Source organism: Halichoerus grypus, chromosome 8, assembly GCF_964656455.1.
Source record: "Halichoerus grypus chromosome 8, mHalGry1.hap1.1, whole genome shotgun sequence".
Classification (NCBI taxonomy): domain Eukaryota; kingdom Metazoa; phylum Chordata; class Mammalia; order Carnivora; family Phocidae; genus Halichoerus; species Halichoerus grypus.
Window position 1 is genome coordinate 140,402,499 of NC_135719.1, and position 27,969 is coordinate 140,430,467.

Below are 27,969 nucleotides of genomic sequence, written 5' to 3' on the forward strand. Positions count from 1 at the left end.
TTCCTGTCTTCTCTTTCTCTCGGTGAGGGTGGAACACAACACCGATGTGTCAGCAGAGTGAAGAAATCTAGAAATAAGTGCGTGCTGGGTATGCAAGAGCCAATTAGCTTGCAGGGCAGCGTCAAGGAGGTCCCCGGTTGAGGCCAGCAACCATGCTTGGTCATTGCAGTCAACCTAGGGAGAGATCAGTGCGGGTCAAAAGAGTCAAGGAAGAAGGCCAGGCCAGTAGAGTAAGAAAGAAATCTACGTTGGACTGTGGCCCTGGCCCTTTGTAGGTCTCTCTCTCTCTCTTTTTCTCACTCTCTGACAAAGAGTCCATCCTTCTCATAGGCATCCTTCTCATCTTCGATTCTCTTCTATTTTATTTTGAAAAAATAAAAATAGTGGGTGGCATTTGCACCCATGGGTCATGACCCACAGTTTGAGCAACACAGGCCCTCCTTCCTGCGCCGTTCCTGACACTCGAGGTCGAGAGAGAGGCAGCTTGGCTACGTGCATGGCCTCTGAACAAGGGACCCACTGGGCAGGTGTCCCCACACATAGGCACCACACGTGTGAAGGGTGTGCTTTCCCTGCAAAGACAGACACCCCCCCCCACAGTTTGGTTTCAGTTTGAGGCACCAGCCTTAGCTCCCACCCCGGCTCAGGATCAAGGATCCGGGTTTGTGCTGTCGGCCTTCCTGGGGGTACCACCAGCTGCGGCTCAGGCCTCCTGTCCCAGAGTTCCAGGTGGGATGCCCTGGGGCAGCCCAGAGTTCACTCAATCCATACTCACCGCCCCCCCCCCCACACACACACTCACTCACTCTGCTCCGACAACAATTCTCTGACTCCAGTGGGGTGTCCCACAATTCAACCCCATTCTGACACTACCCGAAGTGAGTGCAGGCCCCAGAAGTTAAAGGTCAGGGTCCCCAACAAGGCTGCCCAGACTTCAGGTGCCAGACGGAAGTGAGGTCCCCAGGCTACCCACACTCACACTTCTAACTCGGCTGCAAACACGACCCCCATTCAGGGTTGACAATTTGCTAGAATAACTCGGGGAACTTCCTGAAAGCACTATTTCTGTTGACCCTTTTATTCTAAAGGGCCCAACTCCAGAGCAGCCAATGACAGGGACAAAGAGGGGTGAGGTCTGGGGTGGGAAGGGGCAAACAGAGCGCCCACACCCTCCCCTGGCAGATTCCGGGCACGTCTGTGTTTTCACCAACGAGGAAGCTCCAGTGGAGTCTGAGTGCCCAGGGCTTCCAGTGAGTTTTATCTCACAGACGTGATGGACTAACCTGTTGGCCATCCCAGCTCCAGCTCCTCTCCCCAGCGGAGGAGGTCCAGGTGGGCCTGGGAGTTCCAACCCTCTATTCTCCTGGCTGGCTTTTCTGTGGCCAGACCTTCCTTTGATACCAGGGGCCCACCATGAGTCACCCGTTAGTGTGAACTCAGGTATGGTCAGAAGCAGCTCATTATGAATAATAAAAGACACTTATCACCCAGGAAATTCCAAGGGTTTTTGAAGCTCTGTGCCAGGAACCGGGGACAAAGACCAGATCTACTTGTTATTATACTACACTCACCCACCCCCATGCACAGACTCGCCCTCACGTTCCCTCACACACAGCTGGTTCCCACCGGCCTAGGGGGCAGAAGGCAGCTTGACCTTGGACCCCTGAAGGAGAGGCCAGGTGACCTCTTTTCTTTGAAGGGCAGCAGCGTGTTCCTGGGGTCAGATCAGGCTCAGGAGAACGCATCAGCTCAGGATGCCACAGCTGTGGGTAGGCAGGCATCCTCCCTGTGTGCAGAGGCATCTAGAGGTGAGCTGGCCTCCAGCTGGGTCCCCTAAGGAGGGCCACCTTCCAGGCTGGGGCACATTTACAGGCAGCATCCCACCTGCATTTTCACCCCCAGAAGCCTTCCTCCCGTCCTCCCCCGTCCTCTCCTGTCCTCCCCCGGACAGGTTCTCATGCTCTCTCCACCCTGCCCTGCTCCAGGAGAGGGGCTGTAAACTTCCAGCCACAGTCTAGTAACTCATGGGCTCATGGTGTCCCTGCTCCCAAGGGGACACAGCCTCTCTGGGCCAGGTCCAGGGGGTACAGGGGTGGTGGAGTGCCAAGGGGGAATCCGAGGGGAAGGGCCTGAGCTCAAATCCCAGCTCTAGCACTTACTAACCTAGTAGTCTTGGGCATGAGTTGCCTCTCTTTACCTCGGTTTCCCCATCTATAAAATGGGGATAATAATAACACCCCCCCCCCCCATAGCTTTAATAAAAGAACTAAGTGAGATGGAATCTAGTCACCGGGGTTAAGGCTCGAGGCAGACTAGGGAGGCAATATGTATGTGGTAGCTCCTACTAATCAATAATAATATTATGTTGTATTAACAATTATAATAACATAGCAACATGATAATAGTCATCAATAACAATGGCAGAGAATTTGGACCATCACAAAAAGGGTGGAGGATAGTGTGCCTTGGTGGGGAAAGGGAAGAAGTGGCATCTTAGTGGTTCTCCAGAGCCTCTCGTGCCTGGGTCCACGTCCACAGGGATGTCCCAGTGGCTACCCAACCTTCCCTCAGCAACTTTGGCCAGACTCCGGTCTTCCAAGCTCCAGCCCAGGTACTTGGGGCCTGAATGGGAGAGGCTTAGACCCCAGGGTTGGGGGGAGGTTAGAGGTGAGCATACATGCTGGGGTGTGAGTTGAAAATCAACATGACTCCCCATGCCTTAGAGCTTTACTAAGTACAGATGCAGGACCACTACCCATATCAGAATCCCCCGATTCTGGGCCCCACCCATCCAACAGCATCGCACGGCTGGGGCACGGGAACCTGCCTGTTAAACACCCCTGCCAAACTCTGTGTCTACGACACAAAATTCTTTGGGAAGCATTGATTTAGTTGGACCTCCTCTGTGGGCATATGAGAAATGGAGATTCAGGAGCCAGGGGACATGGGCCAGGTGACACATGGCTCTCAGGGCAGAATCCCCAGTTCTCCAGAGGAATGCTTGACTCCCCGACACTGCCTCCTTGTTTCTGGAACCTTCTGGATGACTTCCATCCCATTGTCCTTCTAACCTTCACCCAAGTATTTGATTCATGGAGTTGCCCCCCTTCTTCCATTGCAGACGTTCCTGGTCCGTCGGGACAGCGGCTTGAAGCACCTGGTGCTCTGTGTCCACTTCCCTTCCCTGAACGAGGGCTCGTCCGAGGTGCTCGAATACACCGTTAAAGAAGAAAAATCGAGTAAGTACCTGTCTTCCTGTGCTGGCCCCGACCACACAGCAGCGGCAGCATAAGATGCTACACCACACAACCACAGACACTCCCAGCAGGCCAGAGGGGTTTAAAATTAGAAGAAGGGGGGAGCTCTCAATCCCCCGAAGTTATTTGGCCGGATCTGTTGTGAACTCAGTTTATCAGTCAAGTCAGTATGAGCTTCCGCTCACGCATGTCATGGCGTGGTGGCTTTGCTTCCTCGTGGTCTCTGTGAAGTTTCTTCTTGTCAGCTCAGGCTGGAGAAAAGGAAGAAAAGGAGAGGAACTGTCTGGGTCCCTGGTCCTAGAGACAGCTCAGCACACACGCAAACCATGATCTTGGACAAGTCACTCAACCTCCCCGAGCCTGTTTTCTCATCTGTCAAATGCACATAATAGTCACTGTTCTGCCTGAGTCACAGGGCCTTTGTGAGGGTCAAACAGGAAAGCACTTTGGAAGCCAGAAATCCCGTGTGTGCACAGGGTTGCCAGGAGCAGGCCTGGGCCCTGGTGGGAAAATGTTTGGGGGTCTCCGATCAAGGGCAGGTTTGTATTGATATGCAATGAAAAGATCCGGGCCTCTTATGGGTATTAAAGTATTAAGCTCCAAAAAGCCTAGAAGTTAGAAGAATCTAGAGAACATTCCAGACGTCAGCTTAGGTCCTCTTATAAATCCATGGGGTTATGGGAAGTTTTTTACCCTTAGTTAGAAGCAGAGTGAAAAGAGTTAAAGAAGATGATAAAATATGTATTAAGTATTTCATAAATATTATATATTCATATCACATACAAATATAATAAATACTTTGGAGATATTTATTAAATATTTTGGACTAGTTGTTTCTCAGGAAGCACTTGGCCCAACACTGGGAGGATGCACAGATGAGTAAGCCCTGGCCTCAAGGGTCTCCCAGTCTAGCTGGGGGGGGGGGGGACATGATGGGGTTGGGAGAGACACAGACATCAGTACTTGCTGTGCAGTGTGACAAGTGTGACTGCAGAAGGACCCCTGGCTGAGGGACACAGGGGATGCCAACCACAGCCGGAAGGATTCCAAGAGGGCCTCAAAGAGGAGAGAGTACAGGCTGGGTCCTGCAGGGTGACCAGTGGGTATTCGTTCAGTGAAAAGCGAATCTTCTAGCTCCAGAGGTGGATGAGAAAGTGAAAGCAGAAACAGGTTGCTTTTCTTGCTATAAGGGGGCCTTGCCATAGAGACCCTGATTCATTGTGTGTTCAGCACAGAGTTGCCGAGTGTCACCCCTGTGTCAGGAGCTGCTCCACCACTGGGGACACAGCAGGGGACGAAACACAACCCCTGCCCCTCTGAGCTCACATTCAGGTGGAGGGAGGAGACAATAAAAAAGTAACAATACAGGGTGACCTTGAGATGAAGAATCGCGCTGTGCAGAACGTGGAAGCGGGATGATTAGCTAGTTGCCACAATAATAACAAAAATTGTCGTGGATTAAGCCCAGAAAAGGCTAGTGCCCTGCTCCTGTGCAAGATTCCCCATCAGTGGGGAGGGCTCTTCCAGGGACCCTGGCCGACAGTGGCTCTGCAGCTGAGCAGGTGGACTCCTGGCTCCCAGGGTGGACTCCAGCCAAGAGGAGGCCGGAAGCTTGTGGGAGGGTCTTACCAAGGTCTTGTCCAGGAAGTGGGTGTGTCACCTGTGCTTGCATTCCATTGGCTAAAACTCTGTCATATGACCACACCCAACTGCAAGGGAGACTGGGAAATGTGGTCCAGGCCTGTGCACAGGCAGAAGCAGAGGACTTGGATCCTGGTGAACTGTTGCGAGTCTGTAAGGTGGTAGAGTATGTGGGGTTGTTACTTTAGACAGCAAACCTCAGTGATCCCTGTCCTGCAGTGTCCAGCAGGGAAGAAAATGTAGGGATCTCAAAGAAGAAGGAGGGTCATAGTTTTCCCAAACCAATATACGGCACCCTCTAATGACTGCAGAAGGGTGAGGTTGTTTGGGGCGCCTAGTGCTCTCCAAGAACCTGGGCCCTTTCTCAGATGTTCTCAGCAGGTGCCTGGGAGTACACAGACCCCTGGGTGCAAATTTGGCCATCAACCAGGTTCAAAGACCCGCCTGCCCAGGCCCTACTTACCTACAGTCCCTTTAGAAACCTGAGGGCCAGTTGTGCTCGTGAATTTCAACACCAGCCTCTGGCAAGTAGCTGAAGGTAAGCAGTGGTGATTGCTGAGCATGCATCCACAGATGCTCTAGAAGTGCAAGGAGGGAGCTTTGTTCAAGGGCAGGCTGATAGGGGAGGCTTCTCGGAGGAAAAGGGAACCAAGCTGGACTGACAGAACGTGTGGAAGATGTGCTTTTCTCTTTTGCCCCACGCTTCTGTCCCACTTCCCCATCCTAGACTCCAGGGCAATCACTTCTAGGTCTTTCCAACCCAAAAACACCCCCTGGCCTTTCGGGACTTGGTCAGAAAGGATGCACAAGTCCTACCCAGTGGAACCAGGATTTCACGTTGGGTTGCAGTGGCTCATTTCCAATTAGGAGCCCAGGGGACAACCCGGGGCACCTGGTCATGGAGGCAGCTTACTTCCCCGGTGCATATCTTCCTCCCAGGACCATGTGGTAGAATCTCATTTCCCACTTTTGATTAATTAATTAATTAATTAATTATATTTTAAAGATTTCTATTTATTTATTTGAGAGAGAGAGAGTGAGACAGAGAGAGCACGAGCTGGATGAGGGGCAGAGGGAGAAGGAGACTCCCTGCTGAGCAGGGAGCCGGATGCAGGACTCCATCCCAGGACTCCAGGATCATGACCCAAGCCGAAGGCAGGCTTAACTGACTGAGCCACCCAGGTGCCCCTCCCACTTTTAAACTTTTAAACATTCAGTGCTCAACTTGCTGAAAAGACCATCAAAACTCAAACCAAAATTGCTTGATGTAATGTAACTCTTTCAATCACAATTCGTGTCTATTCCCTGTGACTACACAGATGTCCTCTATAAGTTTGCATGTGTTTTATTTTGCTCTTTCTTTATATTATGCCACTGCTCCCCAAACCTCAGACCCCTGAACCCGGACAACATCAAGAAAGTACCAGGTAATGTGTTTCTTTTTCCATGTTGATTCGCTGCTCTGACCTGTTTGCTCCCTCTTCCTCATTCCATACCTTCCTCCTTCACATGGTGATTGAGCACAGACTGTGGAAGCCACATCGCCTGTGTTTGAATCCCAGCTCTCCCTTTTACCCCCTGTGTCACCTCTCCAGGCCTTACTTAACTTCTCCAGGCCTCTACGATACGGAGGATAATGGTGTCTCTCCCTTATGGTGCTTGAAGGAGTTAGTGTGTCTAAAGTACTTAGGACAGGGACACCTGGGTGGCTCAGTGGTTAAGCGTCTGCCTTCAGGTCAGGTCATGATCTCAGGGTCCTGGGACTGAGCCCCACATCGGACTCCCTGCTCCGCGGGGAGTCTGCTTCTCCCTCTCCCTCTACCGCCCCCTCCTGCTCATGCTCACTCTCTCTATCTCAAATAAATAAATAAAATATTTTTTAAAAACAATAATAAAGTACTTAGGACAGTACCTGGAGCACAACAGAGGGTTATAATTATGTTTTTATTATTATTATTATTATTATTATTATACTATTATTAATCCTTCTGCAAGATGAAGCCAAAAGGAAGAGTGGAATGAGCCTACACAGAGGGTTCCAGGCTCTGGGTAAATCCCAACCACCGTGTGCACCCGCCTTGTAGACCCTTATGTGAAGAGGGAGCCACCAGCCTTCTGAGTCCCCTGTGGCTGTGGTGGCCGCAGTGGGGGTCAGCCTGAGAGGAAGTGGGCAAGGGGAAGGCCCAGGCCTGGACCTGGGGCCTTTTGTTGGGATTCCCCCACACTAAGGCGAAGGGGGGAGACGAGGGAATCCCCCAAATGCGGGTGGTCAGCCTCATCTGTGGCCCTGCTCTGTTTGCTCTCAACCAGAAAGGCTCACTTCGGCCCCCTCTGTGCTTCTGTGTGCTTGGATGGTCTTCTGGTTCCTTGTTAAGAGTTTCTTTGCCAAACACCAAACCGGTAGCTGGGGCTACTGGTGCTGTGGGGACAAACAGCCCTGAACTGCAGTGCTGTCCTCTGTTCGGCTGGGGGACCGCAGGGCGGGGCAGCCAACCCTTTGAATGAGCGTCAGCAGCTGCTACATCCTCAGCCCTCCTCTTGCTGCACGGAGGAGAGAAGACGGCTTTGCCGGGTCTGGGTCGCCACTTAGCTTCACAGGGACCCTCAGAGGTCAGATGTTTGTGTGTGGCAGGTGGGGGCGGAGAGCCAGCAGAAGAGGCCCTGGGGCAGGGGACCCAGGGGACAAAGGAGCAGGGCATAGGATGGATGGAGGCTAGGCCAGCTGCCCCTTTATGGCCAAAGTTAACCACCCGGCAGAGGGGACGCGAGCTACTTTTTCATTCATCTGCACCCTTGAAGATGGTGACATTACACAGTCACATGATGGCGTTTTCTCTGCTGGCTGCTAAAAAAAAAGAAAGAGAGAACGAAAACCAGTTGGCCCCATCTCCAGAAGGGGAACCATCAGACAGTGACACACAGTGTGGTGTGGCCCCTACAGAAAGTGACTGCCTGGCACTCGGCCCCCACCGTCCTCCCTGCCTACTCCCTGCCACCCTGGCTGACCCCCTGGCTTTAGAAAGGCTGGCCTGCCGAGCTCAGTTGCTCTTTCTTCTTGCCCTGAGCAGCTCTCTCAGTCTGAGGTCTGAGGTTTTAGGCCAAGTAGTTGAAGCTGATAGATGCACTTGTGATTAGGAGTGGAGCCCACCTCATGGGTAAATGTGGTGAGTGTTGTGCTAATTGGTGCTGATGGTTATCACCACTGGACTGGGGGAACTGTTACACCAAGGAGGAGAGATATTCTAGATGAGTTTTCCTGGGCAGCAGAGATCCATATGTATGGGCAGGTCAGAATGTCATCCAGAATGCCTTTGAGGTCCACACAGGAGATTTGCATTGCTGCTCCTGGGTTTGACCCCTTCTTCACCAGTTGACCATTATCCTAGGATGAGATTTAACCTGTATTTGGGCCACAGTGTATTTCTTAAGTCCATAAAAAGGTAAGGAACAGTTATTACTAGCCTCGAGGTCAGAGCGAACAAGACAAGCTCTTGCTATTTTAGCAGGGAGGCGGTGCTGGGTTGTGGTGAGTCTTACACGCTGGTCAAAGCAACCCTCTTTTGAGAGCATGTGCTTTGGGAAGGCAGATAGTCCTACAGCGTTCTTCTGTCTCTGTCACCTTGCGACATCAGACAAGTGACTTATCTATGCGTCGGTTTGTTCGTGTGCAAGACGGGAACACCTACAGCGCCACTGCTGGAGGATAGAAGAGCTAATACAGGCAGGGACAGGGGACAGGATTCCCTGGTGCGTGGGAAGCACTCAACAGCGTCGTGACTGTGTTACCATGATTTATAATAAGAAATATATGTTTGGTCTCCATTCCAGTTCCGGGCACAGAGCTCCCCAAACCCTTGGAATTTCCTAAGCAGTAGGAGCCATAAAGGTGTCTCGATACTCATGACAAACCCCTTTGAACCACACCAGACTTTATACAAGGACGGCGGGGGTGGGGGGTGGGGGGGTGGGGGGGGCTGGTTGCCAGGGGAACCAACCACATGACTCGAGGGTTGGACCTTTCAATCCCACACCCTGGACTCCAGGGAGCCGGGAGAGGCTGGAGGGTGAACCAACCGCCAAGGTCAATCATACCCACATCACATACTGAAGCCACCACAAAAGCCCAAAGGATGGGTTTCAGAGGGCTTTGGGGTTGGTAAGCATGTAGAGGTTGAGGGAGAGTAGGGTGCTCAGAGAGGGTGGGGAAGCTCCCCTTCCCTTCCCCATCCCCTGCCCTGGGCAACCCCTTCCATCTATATCATTTTATAAGAAACTGGTGACCTAGTATGTAAGACCTTTCTCTGGATTCTGTGAGTTGCTCTGGCAAACTCATTGAGCCCAAGAAGGGAGTCATCGGAACATCCCACCTCTCCCTGTTGGGTCACCAGCGCAGGTGACCACCGGAGTTGCAATTGGCATCTGCAGGGGCGGGGGCAGGGGGCTATCCTGTGGGGCCGAGCCATTAACCTGCGAGGTCCACACTACCTGCAGGTGGACGGTGCCAGGATGGGGGTGGATTGTACGGCCACCCGGCTGGTGGAGGAGAATTGCTTGGTGTTGTCGGGGAAAAGACGCATTGGGACCGAGATTTGGAGTAACTTCCTAACATCATCATGTTGTCTCCTGGACAGAATGGGGCTATTTCTGGGGCAAAGCTATCCCCACGTCCGCGTGGAAGAAGCATTCAGGAAAGACCAGCAGTTATAATTCGCTATGGGGATTGAGTAACACCAACTTACACCTCAAAACCATTGTTTCCTGCAACGCCTCGCTCCCAGAGAACTCTGCTAACAAGCTGATTCATTCTTATCGAGCAGTGGTTGTTACCCAGGGAGATTTGGGCTAAAAGCTAACCACAGTTTTTTTCTGGTTTCAGCCATTCCCTTTTTGGCCTCCAGAATTGGGGTTGGCCCAGGAAAAAAAATACACCGTCGGATAATTTAACTCCAAGAACTTTATTGTAAAACTCTGGTGAACTAACTTTCTTTCTTTCTTTCTTTCTTTCTTTCTTTCTTTCTTTCTTTCTTTCTTTCTTTCTTTCTTTCTTTCTTTTTCTTCTTTCTTTCTTTCTTCCTTTCTCTTAATGCATTTTTTAAAAATGTTAATTCCAGTATAGTCCACATACAGTGTTATGTTAGTTTCAGGTGTACAATATAGTGATTCAGCAATTCTATACATAACTCAGTGCTCATCACAATAAGTGTCCTCTTCATCCCCTTCGCCTAGTTCGCCCCACCCCCACCCCAGTGTATTTTGAATCATGGTGGTGCATATAGTTTTTAGCCTCCCTTTATTTATTTAAGCAGTTTATTATGAGCTTTCTCTGAGTTATTAAACATTTTGACAACTTTGCAACCAACGGAATATGTGCCAATTGGTTCTGAAGGAAGACACTTATGATGGGCTCTGTAAGTCATGGCTCCTGACGTTGGATCCATAGGGCAGACAGATGGACACACACACACACACACACACACACACCTCACCAGAAGTGCAAGCCAGACTGTCATAAGTGCTCGAATGTTAAGTGTGTGCTTTGGGGGCATCAAAGTTGATGACTTTTGACTGAAGGAGATCATCCAGACCTCCTTGGGCCGTGGAGGTTGGGAAATCATTGAGAACAAGAAACGGGACAAGGCCTCTTTACCAGAGACCACAGCACGCATCGGGCTCGGAGGCAGGAAGGAGAATCGGTGGGGGGGTTGCTGTGTTGGGTGTGAGGTGGTGGGGAGCCAGATCAAAGATGAGGCTGGGAAGGTGGGATTCGGTTGGGTCACTGAGGGCCTTGACGACCACCTCCAGGAGTCAGGGACTTCGTTTGCAGTGTCCGGGGAAGGCTGACGGGACTTGGAGCAGGGGGTGCTCTGGCGAGACTGGTGCTTTTGAAGGTTGCTGGCTGTTTTTGGTGAGGATGGGACTGTCCGCCCTGCCAGGAGCATCCCCGAGCAGGAGGAGGGAGGGCTTGGGAGACCTGCCTGAGGGAAGGGTCTCGGTGGTGGGGGATCTGGGACAGGCCTGCGAGGCCAAGAAAAGGGGAAGGGGGGGAGGCCTTTTCAGTGGGTGAAGCTTCCTGAGGAGGTGGGGGTGCTGTACCACCTCTCTGGGTCGCGGGAACACAGGGACTGCCAGGAGTTTGTTTTGCCCTGAGCAAGTAGGACACAGGGGAAGTCTTGACAGAGATGGGAGAAAGATCTAGAACACAGGGCATTGGCGGCAAGAGAAGGGGAAGATGAGGGAAATGGGTTTGTGGGGGTGAGGGTCTCATGCCAACGTCAGGCCTGAGTGGGTGGCCTGTGTGTCCAGGGACCGCCACCTTCAGGGGCAGCTTCCAAAAATATGTCTAAGGGAAAACAGTCCAACTCAAGTGTTTCAGAGAGCCAGGGGCCTCTGTGCAGCCCTCCCTCTTTTAGGGGTGACTACAGAAGTGTCAGGGGTCAGGGTCCAGGCCTCGGTGTCTCCTGGGCTTTCCGTCACTGGAGAGCAGGAGGTGTGGATTATCTTAGCTCAACATTTGCGTCTGGGGCTTCCGCCGTCCTTTTGAGCTGTTTCTGCCTCCCTCTGCCACCTTCCATGACGACTTGCTGTCTGGAAACTCTCTAGCCAATAAACAAATTTATACTAACATGTGAAAGGCTTAACAGCGCCGTAAAGTAGTGCAATGAGGGTGCGCATCGCAGTTCTCAATAGGAATAAAAGCAATAGCACTGATGCGACAGTGTGGGAGGGTCAGGCATCAGCCAGCAAGGAGTGGCCGTTCGTTTGTCCCAGCTGCCCTGAAATAGCAGGGGAGGGGGCACCCACCTGTTCGGACTGTCCACATCCTCCCCAGGCCCACCGCTCACCAGGGGCCTCTACTTTGGTAGACGGTGAAGTTTCCCAGTGTGCCCTTGCCTGATCTTGCCTATTTGGGGCAATTTCCCCCAGGTTATCACAGTGTGGAGCCCCCCCCCAGAAGAGCACTAATCCCTGCACCCCCATCTGGAACCGCCCCACCCGCTACTCTCCCCCCTCCCTTGTACTCACCAGGTTCAGCCCTCTCTGCCTATGCTTGGGTGCTCTCCCCATTCCTCCAGGCCTTCATTGTCTGTTCCATGTTTTCCTATCTCCTTTCCACCCAGCCACCCCCCCACCCCGCTGCCTGGAAGCTTCCAGGCTATGTTACAGTATCTGTGGTCCCCAGAGCCTGGCATGGGCAAGGCTATAGCAAGTGTTCAGCAAACACGGGGCCATTGATCAACTGCTTTATAACACCTTACACTTGAATAGACAGATGGCTTGGTCCCAGGAGGACTGGGAGGGTGGGCTTTGGAACCCAGTGGTCCCAGATTCAAATCCTACCCCTGTGCTTTCATCAGCTGTGAAGTCTTGGCAATGCTGCTCAATACTCGGCCTCACTAAGCCTGGGTTTTCTCTACTGTGAAGTGGGTTCACAGTGATGGTGAACCAGAACTATGCACAGGAGGTGCCCACAAAAAGTTAACTGCCCTCCCCCTTCCCTGACTGTCTGCCCTCCCCGTTGGCCTGGGTCTTAGGGTTAGAAAATCTGGATTTGTGTTCCATTCTCCCACTTAACTAGCTCTGGGAACTGAAGCAAGATGTTTGACTCCTGGGCCTCACTGTCAACCACAAATGGAGTGAACTGTGCCTCTAAGGAAATTGTTATGAGGAACAGACAAGAAAATGTATGTGGACATACCTAACACCAGGCAGGAATGCAAGAGGGACTCTCCATCTATCCATCCATTCATTCATGTATGTATGTAGCTAGCATCTACTGAGGGTCTTCATAAGGCCAGATTCTGCTTTTTTTTTTTTTTTAAAGATTTTATATATTTATTTGAGAGAGAGAGAGCATGAGCAGGGGGAAAGGGAGAAGCAGACTCCCCACTGAGCAGGGAGCCCGATGCGGGGCTCGATCCCAGGACCCTGGGATCATGACCTGAGCCAAAGGCAGACACTTCACTGAATGAGCCACCCAGGCGCCCCAGATTCTGCTCTTAAAAGGATCACTGGGGAAGCTGATTCGTTGGGGCAAGAGTGGAAGAAACAAAGCAAAGTACTTCTGCAAGTGCTTTGTGGCTCTCCCAGCGACCCAGTGCAGAGGCTTGGCTTGCTCTGGAAGGTTTATCCCATGTTCAGGACTTATAAGGAGATATTCCTATAAGCTTTGGGGTTTTCTCCTGAAAGAGAAAGCCAGTCGCTACCTCTGAACACCTCTGGAGCACCTCCCAGATTTGCTTTCCTCTGGAAGTTCTCAGGCGTCTTCACCCCTAGGAAGAGGGAGCAGCTAAAGGGCCAGTGTGAGCCTGTGCAAAGCCACGGGTGGGTGTCATTGAACCGGGGTCTAATCTGGCTCCCCCAGTAACTTGCTGTGTGACCTTAAGCAAGTCACTCAGTGTCTCTGGGACTGCTAGGAGAAGGGACCCCTCACCTCACCTGGCAAGAGATGGATACGAAATACCTTGGAAAGGCAGAGCCCCACGTAGAGAGGAGGTACTGTTCTTTATTTGCCTGACCCCAGACGTCCCGAGCACCTGGATTATAAAGCCTCGCCACAGCTGAGGAAGATACGTGCCGCTCAGTGTCCAAGCAGCTGGGCTGGCCTCTTGGGAAGCCACATGATTATGCCTGTCCCACCAACTTCTTCTTTCTGCCCAAACTATTTAAGGAAGAAGTCAGAGGTGGGACCTTCTGGAAAGTTCTATAGAAATGGACTGGTGTCTTCCATGGCTCTTTGTGTCCATCTCCCTTTATCTGTCGAGAATCAACAAATCATTTGCACTGCTTTCATCAGCAGTCCTGATCCTATTGAGTATGTTTTGTTGTGCTTTTTGTTTGTCTTGGTCTTGGTTTTCACAGTGGAAACTTTTAAGGAACTTGCCCCAGCACAACTTCCCCTGCTGGAATGTTCTTTAATGTAGTCATTGTTCCCAGTCCAAGACTGCCCTGAGCAGCCCCCAGGTGAGACCCAGTTCCCCAATAATGAGGCCCTACCCAAGAAATCTCATATGGCCGTTAGCCCCCAGTTATTAGGGACAGCATGTGCCAGGCACCGTACCAGACCCACTGGGCCAGTCACTGCATCAGCTTTCATAGAAGTTGTTTCTCTTGGGGGGTGCAGTCATCTAAGCCTGCGATTCTTGGTTTCATGATGTCAGGGTCCTGGGATCGAGCCCCACGTCGGGCTCCATGCTCAGTGTGGAGTCTGCTTGAGATTCTCTCTCTCCCTCTCCCTCTGCCCCTCCCAGTCATGTCGTCTCTCTCTCTCTCTCTCTCAAATCAATAAATAAAATCTTTTTTTTTTTTTAAGAGAGAAATTGTTCCTCTTGTCTTCCCCACAGCCCTAGGAAGCAGATGCTGGGACCCTCGTTTTGCAGCTGAGGAAATTGTGCCCAAGGATGGAGCTGGGGTTGGGCCCAGGCTGTCAACTCCAAGTTCACGGTACCTTCACCTGGGCCAGGTTGTTTCTTGTCTTGTCTCCCATGGTCCTCAGGCCTGTGGCTCTCCAAGTCAGGGGAAGTTGGAGGAGAAGAAGGGAAGAGCAGACAATCATCAAGTATACTTAGGAACTTTGGAGTGACCCTCCGAATCTGAGGCCTGAGCTAAGTTATATCCAAGCGCTTCATGTTCATTGCACAGACCCAGAGCCTACAGAAAGGGAGCAGACGGGGAATAGGTGGTTTTCAGCAAGGACAGCTGTGCTGAGATGGGGTCAGTGGGTCACGTGAGTCCCAGGCCTTTTGATGGTTCTGCCTCCTAATGACCATCAGACAGTGGCTTCGGCATGCGGGAGCCAGCTCGTTCCAGCTCGTGAGACAGGGGCGCGCACATCTCTTCCCAGCTCGGCGCTTGAAACCAGCGTGGTGGGAGTATTTACGTTATGGAAGCTGGCAAAGGCTGTGAAATCGAGGTTTCTGCCTGGGGGGCTGGTGGTTACACGTTTACCATACCCTCTCCATATGGTCTCCAGGGGGTACCTCCAGGTGGTCTCTCCAGGATGGTGGTCTCAGGGCTATCAGATTTCTTTACATGGCAATCCAGGGTTCCCAGAGTCCAACAGAAGCTGCCAGTTCTCTTAAAAGCTACGTATGGAGCTGGCAGAGTGTCCCTACTGCCTTACTCTATTGGCCAAAGCAGTCCCAGGCCAGCCCAGATTCAAGGGGAGCCGCACGCTGAGGCTCAGCTTCCAAAACCATAAAATGGGGACTCCAATGCCTCCCTTCCAGAACCCCTGGGAGCTGACATGTATGTACACACATGTCTCGCCAACTAAAGCTTATGCGTGTGCCTGTAGATGTGAAGCACGTATTTACGTGTAAGCGGTTACAATGCTTACATGAAGAGCGGGTGCACGTGTGCCGGACATTTGCAGAAACAGGAGATGCATCAGGGTTGACGCCACGGGTGTGACACGGATTCCAGAGAAACCGCGTGGATGATGTGAGACGGTCAGCTGGTCACGGGATAGCGTTTGAAATCATGAGGTACCTTCTAGTGGGAGCCCGAGAGCTTCCTTCTTACAGGTGTCAGGGTCCCAAGGACCGAAGTCCCATCAGTCATTGAGAAGACACGGTTGAGCATTTTCCGTGGTTTTCTTGGCGGTAGTAGAAAGAGCCGACGGACAGGCAGACCTGGATTTGAAGCCTGTCACTCACTACCTGGTTGAACTTGGACAGGCCCCGGAGCCCGTTTGAGCTCCGTTTCCTCATCTGTAACATATGGGTTTGGGGGGCGCCTGAGAGAGGGGCCTGTGGGGGCTTGGACCATGTAGCTGTGCGCTGGGTCGGTGTTGGTTCTGCTCTCTCATGCTCCCTCATAACTCTATTTTCACTGTGCAGTCTTAGGACTCCAGGGGACCCCTGGTGTGCAGAATGTGGTTCAGTGGCTGGTACAAGAAGCTCCCTCTCTGCCGCCCAACCTAGAATGTTCTCCATGTGCCTCTTCCTCTACTGAGTGAGGACACAAAATATTTACTGAGGAAGAGACTAAGGATGTAAGACACCGATAGAAATCATTTGTGGAGCTCTTTATATGAATTAACTCATTTAATGTGCAGATCAACCCTAGGATAGAAACACTATCCTGCGGCAGATTCAAGATGGCGGTACTTTCTTTGACCCTCTTCCCATCAAGGGCTACAGCTGCTCCCCTTGAATCTGGGCTGGCCCAGGATGGCTTCGGCCAACAGAGTAAAGCAGTAGGGACACTCTGCCAGTTCCATATGTAGCTTTTAAGAGAACTGGCAGCTTCTGTTGGGCTCTGGGAACCCTGGATTGCCATGTAAGAAATCTGATGACCCCGAGACCACCATCCTGGAGAGACCACCTGGAGACCATATGGAGAAGGAGCAAGGCCCAAGAGGGCCCAGCTGAGCTTAGCCTTTCAGCTGCTCATGCCAAGGCACGGGCAGGAGTGAAGGCTTCTGGATCCTCTGGGCCAGGACAGTCCCCAGCTGTGTGCCAGTGACCTAGTCAGTGCCATGAGGAGCAGAAGAATCTCCCAGCAGATTTCTGCCCAAATTCCTGACCCATAAAACCATGAGCTACACAAAGATGGTTGTTTTAAGCCAGCAAATTTTGCAAGCAGTTTGTTATACAGCCATAGATACCAGGACAGGTATGATCTTCATTTTACAGATGAAGAAACTGAGGCACAGAGAGGCTAAGTGGCTAGCTTGAGGTCCTGCATTAGTAAGTGGTGGGTCCAGGGTTTAAACCCAGTAGCCTGGCTCCCTAGCACGTGTTCTTCACACTAGGCTGTACTGCTCTTGAGTTGAAAACATGGTTCTGCTCTCAAGGAAACTTCTACCTACTCTGGGGTGCAAAGATCATGCACACTACATAATTAGAGAATTATAGAAGGCATGCACTTATTCATCTACTCGATTTAAGGACACGGGGCCATAGGGATACACAGACGATGATATTAAGAAGGTGTTAGGATTTTACTGCAATTAGGAAAGATCCCCAACACTGGAGGGTGAGTGAAACCCCAGGGGGATGCCTCCGAGGAGTGAGGACATGTGAGTGAGTCCTGTTGGGTGAGAAAGGAAGATCACGGGAGGCGGCGAGAAGTACGAGCAAGGACATGGAGTCACAGGATGCGGACCATTGACCAGAGCCAATCCCAGGGCAGTGTGCACCCAGGTCTTGATGTTTGGCCTTTATTTAGAAGGCCATGGGGAAGAACCCCTGACAGAAGGACATTAAGAATGGGGGGGACATGCTCTCATGGGCCTTTTAAACAGAAGCCCCTTGGGGCACCTGACTGGCTCAGTTGGTAGAGCATGTGACTCTTGATCTTGGGGTTGTGGGTTCAAGCCCCACAGTGGGTATAGAGATTACTTAAAAATAAAATCTTTAGATAGATAGATAGATAGACAGACAGACAGACAGATGCTCCTCACTGCTGGCGGGCAGTGTGGAGGCTGGAGTGCAGGGGAGGCCCCCCAGGATGAAGACCAGAGGGGACTTGGCTTGATCCAGGGGCAGCACGGTGGGGCCTGCACCCAGCTCCTACAGCAGGTGTAGAAGGAGGAGACATAGAGATACTTAGGAGGAGGACTGACATCACAGGTTGGCAGAAATGGCTGAGAAGGAAAAGGGGCCGGTAGGCACCCGGTGTTAGGGACCTGTGGCAGCGTCACCCAAGGTCCAGGGAAAGAGTGGTTGGTGGGGGTGACAGCAAGGGACACAGGGAGCCACCGTGCCTGGGAGAAAGAAGCCCATCGCCATCACCCCAGTGCCTGGAACAGTGCCTGGCGCATAGTCGCTGCTCAGCAAATATTTGCTGAATGAAAATGGAATAAACCCATGGGTCCAGGGCTCAGGAGGGAGGGCAGAGCCCAAGGCAGAGCTTTGAGAGTCTCTGGAGCATGAGATGGTAACTCTGCAGGCTCCCTCTGTTTTGGTCAAGGTGCCCGTTTCCATCTCTGTTCTTACTGGGCTGTGGAATTGCCGTCTGGGAGCTAAGGGAGAATCTGAATGAGATGTCGGGCTGGAGGAGCGTAAGGCTAGAGGAACTGCCTGAGAATTTGGAACCCTGATCCCTGGGAGGTCATAGGAACTTCCCTGTGTCAGCAGAGACTCTTCTCTGTGCCGCAACAGTGTGTCCCCTGTCCTGAGCAGGGGCATTTATGGTGATTCAGGAGGGCACCCAGCCCTATGTCTCTGGAGGGCTGCGAGGTCTATAAAAACACCCCTTTCTTCCACTCCCACATTCAGAACCAGCGAGGAGCTAGAGAAAAGGTAAGAACACCCACTTGCCCACTGATGGGCTGATTTGGGGATGTAGTTTGACCTACAGCCACAATCCAGTGCCCTATCACCCCCACTGAATTTGCTCCCCAGAACTGTAGGCCTCCCCCTGGCAAGGGCTGAGGCTGCCCGGGACACTTCCCCCAGGGACAGCAGAGAAGTAAGTGACATCCTGAGCCCTGGGCTGGGTATTTGCAAGCCGGTGTTCACTCGAAGCATCTGAAAGCGAGTGAAATGTCAGTTGCCCTGAGACTGGTCCCTAGTTCTTGAGTCCATGATTCAGTTTGTGGCAGTGCTGGTGAAGAGGATAGGGGGGTGATTCCTGTGATTCAGAGTCCCGGGGGGCACTCCTGTCTTCCATTCCATTGCACTGCGAGCACGATGTCGGGCCCCCGGCAGCACGCTAGGTGCGGGCATCCACAGTGCCCCTGGGCTCCTGCCAGTCGTTCCGGGAGCACGGACTGCCTCTCCCTCTGCAGCCGGATTTCTGAATTTCGGCACACTTGACATTTGGAGCCGATCATTCTTTGCTGGGGGCGCTGTCCCATGCTCTGTGGGGGGTTGAGCAGCATCCCTGGCCTCCCCCGCTAGATGTCAGAAGTACCACCTCCCCACCCCCAGGATGTGACAACCTGAGGTACCTCCACACATTGCCAAACGTGCCCTGGGGGACAAATTTGCTCCCGCTTGAGAACACTGCTTCAGGCTCTGCCGTCCCATGGGGGGGCCATGAGCCACACGTGGCTGTGGAACACGTGAGAGGTGGCCAGTTTGAATTGAGATGGGCTGTCAGTTAAAATTCACGCAAGATTTTGGGGACTCCTGGGTGGCCCAGTCGGTGAAGCGTCTGCCTTCGGCTCAGGTCATGATCCCAGGATCCTTGCTCAGCGGGGAGCCTGCTTCTCCCTCTCTGCTCGCCCTGCTTGTACTCTCTCTCTCTCTCTCAAAAATAGAAAATAAGAAGAAGAAAAATAAAATTCACACAAGATTTTGAGTAGTATGAAAAAAAAGTAAAATAGCCCACCAGTAATTTTTTATATTTATGGTTTGTCGAACTGATAATATTTTAGATATTTGGGGTTAAATAGAATATAGTATTAGGATTCATGTGATCTGATTCTGTTTACCATTTCTAACGTGACTGTGGGAAACTTTAAAATTGCACATGTCGTGTGCATTGGTCTGGAGAACCAACGGGTGTGTGCTGTGTGAGAGCGCGGACTGCAGAGTCACGTCCTGGTATCGTTTCCTCGCTCTGGGACCTCTGGCAAGCCACCGAACCTCTCTGGGCCTCCCCGCTTCCATAAGTGGTGGTCACTTTTCTTCTGGAGCTCAGATGAAAGTTTGCAGACTCGGGGGTAAGATCCTGAAGTCGAAGCCGGTTGTTTTCTGAGCTGGCTTGTTTCTTGATGGGTCCTTCTCCTGAACTCGGGACTGTTCTCGCCAGCAGGGTGGTGCCGTGGGCCACCTCCTTTTCTTCCAAGCCTTTCTTCTTGATGGGGACCGTCAAAGACACCTCCTTGTCCCTGAGTGTGAGCAGAGGAACAGGCCATGGCTTTTCCAGACTTGCAGCTCATTCTCCGGGGGCGTAATTAGAGCCCCTGATGGCGGACAGCCGTGCCTCTGCTCCACTCTCCTCCACCCTCCCCTCCCTGCCCCTTCTCCCCAAACATCTCCCTGTCTGCTTACTCTGTAGTCTCCCCTGACACTTGGCAGTTCACTCATCTGTCTAATGTCTCCCCTTCTGTTTTGGCATCTGAACCTACACATAGTTTCCAGGCAAAGTCCCATCTGCGTTGTGACAGTTGGTCGGTATTCCTTTCCCCAGACTTAAAGCGTCATCCGCACAGTTGCTAAATTTGGAAGAGCACCCTCCAAGAAAAGGAATCTTTCATCCCAGCTTGGACAGCGTCGTTACAGCGGATGCGGCTGGGGCTCAGAGGGAGTGCTCTTCACAAAGCCTGCTAATTGTGTCCTGTCATCCCGGCAAGGACCTGGCTCTGGGGCGGCGAGAAGAAGGGACACCTGACTCCCGCCCTCCCGGGAGCTTCATTCTGGGCTGGAGTCGGGCCTGGGAACACAGCGGGATGTGGTGGAATGATGCTCTCTGGCGGAGTGTGAACCCAACGCCGGGGCCACCGGGAGGGAGGCCGTAGTTGCTCCTGGTGACATGGGGCCTGCCTGGTGACGCGGGGGTGGGGAGCTGTGGCCCATGGGAAGGTGTCTCTGCTAGCTGACTTATTCACTTAAAGCAGGGACACATTGAGTGCATTCCAGTAGGAAGTACTGGGATGCCCTCCGTCCATCCCATGCCACCTCTCTGGAACAAAAAGTGCCTCATATACCAGGTTCCCAGGCTGCTGGCACCTCGTCGTGACTGTGGCCTGTGGGCCACTTGTTTAACCTCTCTGAGCCTCAGTTTCCTTGCCTATAAAAGGAGGATAATGGAGTTTGTCCAAGGCTGGCACGCAGTCGGCACCTAATAAATGGTAGATAATATTATTATTACTATTACTATTATTATTATTATTGAAACCTTGAAAACAATACCCTTCCATTATTAATCAGGAGGCTCAAAGCCTGTGCTGGGAATTTGGGAGAAAGGGGCAGAATGACAGCAATCAGAATCAGAACCTAGATTCCAGAGAGCACCACAGTTAAACTCTGGAAAGCACCCAAATTAATCCTCTCTCACAGCATGATGACGTACCTTCTCTGGACCTCAGTTTCCCCATTGAAGCAATGAGGAAGTTTGGACCAGTGTCATCTCTAAGGGCCCTTCCATTCTGGCTTTCAGTGGTTCCCCATCCACTAGGAGGAACATTTGGGTATGGTCAGGTCTCTAAGCAAATTTGGGGTGTGGTATAGAACTCAGTAAAAGGACATTGCTGTACTTTTTTCATCTTAAAATTCTTAAGAGGAAATTGCTCCTTATGCCAACCGCAACCAGCAAAGATGGCCATGACTCATAACCAGGGCTGCCATGGACCGTTGCATAGCTTGTGCACTGCCCAAAAGTGCTTCATTGGTGAATTGAATGGGAGTTGAAGTCTAGCTGGTGTTCTGCTTGTCAAGTTGTGCAGTTTAGTGCAGGGCTGCAGCTACCTAAAAGAGGAGACACCTCTCTGCTCCCTTGCGAGATCCTATAGTGGGGCATTAGGAGCATTTGGAAGCAGCCCTCTGCTTGGACCCCTGACCATGGCTGGCAGGTCCTCCTGCTCCTTTCCCTGTCAGCCTCCCTGCAGCTCATACGCTCCCCCTGTGGGCCTGTGGTTGATGGAGGAGATGTGGTGGGGGCAGCTAAGGGAGGATGATCTTACACTGAGAAACTTCGGGGCTAGGGGGGCTGGGGGTTTTACAGAGGGAGGCTCAAGCAGGCTGGTAAATAGACAGTGAAGGGGCTCCAGGCCAGCCAGTGAGCCAGAAGCCAAGGTGTCCACCCTAGACCACCCCGGCCAGGCAAGGAAAGAGAAAGGGATCTGTCTCCAGCACATTTTCAAATTGTCGTCCTCTCCCAGGTCCCCGCCCTCCCTCCACAGACCTTCAGACTCTGTATTATCTGTGGTGCAGGGGCTATGGGGCACCAACCTCTGCACGAGAAGCCAGAGGGCCAAGGAGGGCCTCAGGTATCTCATGCTCACTTGACAGTTAGAGAAAGCAGGTCTCTGAGAGTGAGGGCTTTGGACTCTGGGCATGTGGCCGCTGGAACCAGGAGCCCATGCCTGGCCGGTACTGTCCACGTTTGGGCTTTGCCTGGAGCAGGACGGAGAGTTTGCACCACCCCATGCTCCAGTCCTTGTATGGTCGGGCAGCAAGGCTGCCCAGAGAGCACAGGAGATCTGCTGCCCAGCGGGAGATTGTTTGTTCTATCTCCTGGCAGCTTCTCCTTCTGCTGGATCCAGCCATTCCTGAAGCCCTAGTCTAGCAGCATCCTTCCTTCAGGCAGGGAGCAGGCTCTTCTCCCATTTCACAGGGGAGGCAGCTGCATTGCAGCATCGTCTCGAAGCAAGGGGTTGCCAGAGCTGGGCCTGGAACCACGGGGTCCCCCAGACTGTGAAATTGCTATTTCCCCCAACTTTCAGCCCCGGGAACAGGGGAGATCATTTTCATCCACTGCAGCAAATTGGGCCTTTGGACAGAAAACAGTCCTCTTCCCGCCTCAGCTGCAACCGGGGCAGGTGGGGGTTCCCATGGCAACTGGACTGGGGCCAGGCCACCAGAAGGCTACTGTGACCTCCCAAGAGGGGAAGGAGCCGAGAGGGGTGGGAGGCCCCTGAACAGGTGGCCCCGGCCTCACCTGCCGGGCCTGCAGCTGACTCACCCTCCTGCTGCCCAGCTGTGAACCACTCCCCAGCCTCTTGGCACAGTGGCTTTTTATTCTCAGGGTCTGCACCCCTGGCCTTTCCTGTTGGGGACCCAGTTTGACGATCTAGTGTGCCTTTTAGGAAGCAGGATGAGAATCCATTAGGATCAGTCTTCCAGCCCCTTCTAGGTGATAGGTTTCAGGGAAGGTTGGCTTAGCAGTGTCACATAAGGCTTGGGAGGAGGGCCACTTCCTGGCTTTCCCCCCGGCCGGGAGTGATGGCCTTTTCTCTCCAAGGGTGAGCCCTGGGAGAGGTCTGTGACTCTGCCTCTCCTGCCAACCCAGGGTCCTTCCTGTCTTCCTCTGGGGACACTTTCCTCCTGGGGAAGTTCTCATCCATCCAATGCTCATTCCATAAACACGCATATTGAGGCCTTGCCACATGCAAGGTTTTCTCTTAGGCAAAATCAACTACACCTCTCCCATCCCCACCCAACCAAACTTTCAATCATCAAAAGAGAATGAGCTGGTTGTTTGAATCTCTATCCTTCAGCAGGATGTCCTAGATAGGTCCTGTGGCCAGACCATTGGCAAATTCCCTGTCATCCTTCTACCTGTGAGGCTTCCTCTCAATTTCTATATCCGTCTACCCTTTTTATCAAGATGATGAGCACAATAAATATTTGTCAATAAATGAATACCTAATGAAAATGTCCTAGCTAAAGAGGGACTCTGATCGAGCCCTTCGAAACAAAAGAGCAAACAACCTGATTTAAAAATGGGCCAAGAACGTAAAGAGGTACTTCTCCAAAGAAGTTCCACAAAAGGCTAGTAAGCACAAGGAGAGAGACTAGCATCACCAATCATCAGGGAAATGCAAATCAAAACCACAATGAGATACCACTTCATCCTCACTAGGATGGCTGTAATCAAAAAGGACTGGCAAAGGGGTGGAGAAATTGGAAGTCTCGTATGTTGCTAGTGGAATGTAAAATGGTGCAGTCACTTGGAAAAATAGTTGGCAGTTTCTTAAACATACGTAGTTACTGCATGACCCTGAACTCCACTTCTAAGTCTGGACTCAACAGAAATGAAAATGTATGTCTGCACAAAAACTTGTACATACATGTTCATGGCAGCATTACTCGTGGTAGCCACAAAGTGGAGACAGCCCAAACACCCATCCGTGATGAATGGATAAACAAAATGTGGTCCATCCAAACAATAGATTATCCAGCCGTAAAGAGGAATGAAGCATTGACCCATCCTACCACATGGACAAGCCTCGAAAACGTTGTGCTAGGTGAAAAAAGCCAGACGCAAGGGACCACACGCTGTATAATTCCACTTACATGAAATGTCTAGAAGAGGCAAATCCATAAAGACAGATACCTAGGTTAGCACTTGCCAGGAGCCACGGGGAAGGGAGGAGTGGAGAGTGACCACTGGTGGGTCCAGGGTCTCTTTTCTGGGATGATGAAAATGTTCTAAAATTGATTGTGGTGATGGTTGCACAACTCTTTAAATGCCCTAACACTGTTGGATTGTGCGCTTCCAATTGGCAAATTGTATGGTATGTGAATGATCTCTTAATAAAGCAGTTAAAAAAAAAAAACCTCAACGTTTAAAAAAAAACCTGTCCAATTAGAAAATGGGCCAAAGACGTGAATAGACGTTTCACCAAAGAGGATATAGAGATAGCAAATAATCACACCAAAGGATGTTTCGTGTCCTTCTGAAATTCAAATTGAAACGGCAGTGAGATCTCATTCTACACCAATCGGAACGGCTAAAATGAAAAACAGTGAAAACACCAAGCTGGCAAGCATGGGGAGAAACTGGGTCACTCCCACATTGCTGGCGGGAATGTAAAATGGTACAGACACTCAGGAAAATAGTTTGGCAGTTCCTTTGAAACGTGATGATGGACTTAACCATATTCCCAGCAATTGTTCTCTTGGGAACCCTAGGGAAAGGAAAATGCACTTTCACATAGAAACTTGTACACACATGTCCACAGCAGTTTTGTGCATAATAACTAAAAACTGGAGGGGCGCCAGGGTGGCTCTATGCATTTGTCTTCGGCTCAGGTCATGATCTGGGGGTCCTGGAATTGAGTCGGGGCTCCGTGCTCAGCGGGGAGTCTGCTTCTCCCTCTCCTTTTGCCCCTCCCCCCAACTGATGCTCATGCACTCTCTCTCCCTGTCAAATAAATAAATAAAGTCTTTTTTCTTTTTTTTTTTTTTTAAAGATTTTATTTATTTATTTGACAGAGAGAGACAGCGAGAGAGGGAACACAAGCAGGGGGAGTGGGAGAGGGAGAAGCAGGCTCCCTGCTGAGCAGGGAGCCCGATGCGGGGCTCGATCCGAGGACCCTGGGATCATGACCTGAGCCGAAGGCAGACGCTTAATGACTGAGCCACCCAGGCGCCCCTAAATAAATAAAATCTTAAAAAAAAAGTAAAAACTGGAAACTGCCAAGAAGCCCTTTAGTGGGTGAATGGCCAAGCAAACTGGTCCGCCCGACCCAAAGAATAGTACTCAGCCGTAAAAAGGATCAGGCTGTTGATTCACTCAGCAATTTGGAGGACCCTGGAGGAAATTATGCTAGGAAAAAGCCAATCTCAAATGAATGGAATTTCTTTAAAAAAAAAAAAAAATCTTCTGCTAGTTTTCTGGTCTTCGTGACTATTTCACTTTGATGTTGAGGTTGTAAATGCTAGAAGCCGGGCTGGCGTGCGTGGACCCTGCATCTCTATCCTGTCCCATCTTGATGGTGAGTGGTTAGGTAAAAGATTTCCTTTTCTCTAGGCGGAAGTGGTGTCCGGTCGTTGTCACCTGTTGTCACCTCCAGATGTGCCAGGTGTGACTGATGGGGACCCCTTCTCCTGTCTTACCCTTTGAGGGAGAAACGCATTAGACGGGTCTGGCATGTGCCCACTGAGGCTGCGGCTGAGGACCCCGGAGACCGTACACAGTGGAGGGCTCGCTGCTGGCGCTTGTCCAAGGTGACCGGCTGGAACCAGCATCTCTGTTGAGAGGGGCCCCCTGGCTGGGCTCCCGGCCACCAGCTGCTGCCAAGGGCACAGCACCCGCCAGGCATTCCTGAGGCTCTTTCTGAAGCTGGCTTCGCAGGGGAAGGGGCAGCGTGGTCCCCTCGGCGGTGGGTGGCACAGGGGCTTGTCGGCTGTGCCCGGCAGGGCTGTGAGTGGTCTCTAAAGCGGTCTCAGCTGAGAGGACGCTGGCAACCCATCAGCTTTAGAGAAAAATTGACAGAGACTTTTGGAAGATTAGCGAAAAATGTAGAGACGCTTTATAGTTTCTCTGCTTTCTGAAGTCATATATGCTCGTTATAAAAATCCCAGATAAACATACTATAGGCAGTGAAATTCAGTCCACTCTTGGTGTATGGGTTTCTCTTTTTTTTAAATAATGGCTTTATTGAGAGGTATTTATATAATATATTCAGTATCCTACAATTCACCCACTTAGGATGCAAAAACCCACCAGTGGCTTTTGGTGCGTTCACAGTGGCCCAGCCCTCACCATAGCAGGTCCGAGAACATTTCATCACCTCAAAAAAGAAGCCCCATCCTGCACAATGCGAGTGTACTTAATGCTACTGAATTGTACCCTTAAGATGGTTAAAAAGCTAAATTATATGTTTTTTATAGTTTAACACAATAAAAAAGCAGAAACCCATACCTTTAACATCATCTCCCTGTCTCCCCCCAAAGCCCCAGTGCTAAGCACCACTAACCTACTCTTGTCTCCGTAAATGTGGTCCACTCTTGATCCCAGCCCCAGAGGGCCGGGTCAGCTGTCCTTTTTGGGGTCCTCATGTGTGCCTGGCACAGGGTTGGGTGCGGTGCTGGTGACAGGGAAAGTGAGACCCGTTCCTGCTCCCAGTGGGCCCACAGTCTCACAGCCTCAGATCACAAGGTGAGCACCCAGACGGCGTTGCCCTGCTGGGAAAATGTGTGCTCTCTTGAGCACCTCCTGTGGGCAGCTTTCCCAGGGGAGAGGTCGGAATACTCGGGAAAGGCTCTGGGGCGGAAGGTGGATCCTAAAGGCAGTGAAGGGCAAAGAGGGGGTCCTCGTCCATGGGGAAAGAACACGAGCAAACACCTGGAGGGTGGAATATGGACTGCGTTGACGGGGACAAAGTGAGGAAAATGCCCCCCCTCCAAGGGACAAATTTTCTGTTGAGGAGCCATAATAATGCCAAGCCAAAGCCACATGCCTACCTTACGCCATGACTGGCTTACTTGTTTGTTTGTTTGTTTTTTAAGAATTTATTTATTTGTCAGAGAAAGAGGGAACACAAGCAGGGGGAGTGGCAGGCAGAGGGAGAAGCAGGCTTCCCGCTGAGCAGGGAGCCCGATGCGGGGCTCGATCCCACGCCCCTGGGATCATGACCTGAGCCGAAGGCAGACGCTTAACCAACTGAGCCACCCAGGCGCCCCGTGGCTTACTTGTTTAAAGTTAGGGTTTGGTAATCCTGTATCCTCGCTGGCTGAGCGTGCTGTGCACCATTCTAGCAGCTCCGGCGGATGAGTATTGCTTATGAGCGGGCACGTGAGTTTCCTAGGGCCGCTGTGACAAAGTAGCACAGGCTGGGGGGCCAAAAACAACACACATCGATTCTCTGGCCCTTGTGGAGGCCAGAAATCTGAAATCGAGGTGTGGATGGGGTTCGTTCTTTCTGCAGATCAGGGCGAATCCGTTCCACGCCTCTCTCCCAGCTGCCGGGGACAACCTCGCTCGTCTCTGCCTGCGTCTTTCCGTGGCTTCTCCTCTCTGTGTGTTTGTGCCCCACGTCTTTACGTGTTTTTATAAGGACACCATTCATGGGATGTAGGGTTCACCCCAATCCAGTCTGACTGCACGTTCACTCGATGACCTCTGCAAAGACCCTGTTTCCAAATGAGGTCACATCATCAGTGTATGTATAGCGTGGAGGGATGTGGCAGGCGCCCAGGGCTGGGGCAGAAGAGGTCAAGTTCTAAAGAAACAAACAAGAGCTTTCATCATTGCTCATGACTTTACAGATCCGCAAGTTTAACAGTAAAAAGGTGACTGGGCCACTATGTCTAGAGCCTGGGCCCTAGGCCACAAAAAGGAATGAGCTCTGGTGCCTGCCCCCCATTTGCAGACCAGCGAGGGGACAGTTGGTGAACTGAGTTTAAAGGAGGTATGGCTTTCCATAAAGCGCCTGGGGCACAGAAGGGGGAGTGGCTGACTTTATCTTAAAGGTTTCAGGTGTGCTCTGCAAAGGTCAGAAAAGTCCCCATGGCAAGCGAAAGCGGCTTTTTTTTTTCTTAAAGATTATTTATTTATTTATTTGACAGAGACAGACTGAGAGAGGGAACACAAGCAGAGGGGGAGCTGGAGAGGGAGAAGCAGGCTCCCTGCTAAGCAGGGAGCCTGATGTGGGGCTCGATCCCAGGACACTGGGATCATGACCTGAGCCAAAGGCAGATGCTTAACGACTGAGCCACCCAGGTGCCCC

The 27,969-nt window shown here is 51.7% G+C and overlaps 1 protein-coding gene across 2 annotated transcripts in view; it reads left to right on the top strand.

The window, feature by feature from the left end:
• The window catches only part of RIN3 (Ras and Rab interactor 3), a 123,582-nt gene that overhangs the window by 49,151 nt on the left and 46,462 nt on the right, over positions 1–27,969 (top strand). The window contains exons 1-2 of one of the 2 annotated variants that reach the window (XM_036071560.2): positions 3,122–3,239; positions 14,240–14,339. In XM_036071560.2, the coding sequence (XP_035927453.1) occupies positions 14,297–14,339 (43 nt within the window). In that variant the 5' untranslated portion in view covers positions 3,122–3,239; positions 14,240–14,296. Of the gene's footprint in view, positions 1–3,121; positions 3,240–14,239; positions 14,340–27,969 lie in introns of those variants that run through there. The other variant, XM_036071562.2, reaches the window with a different exon arrangement.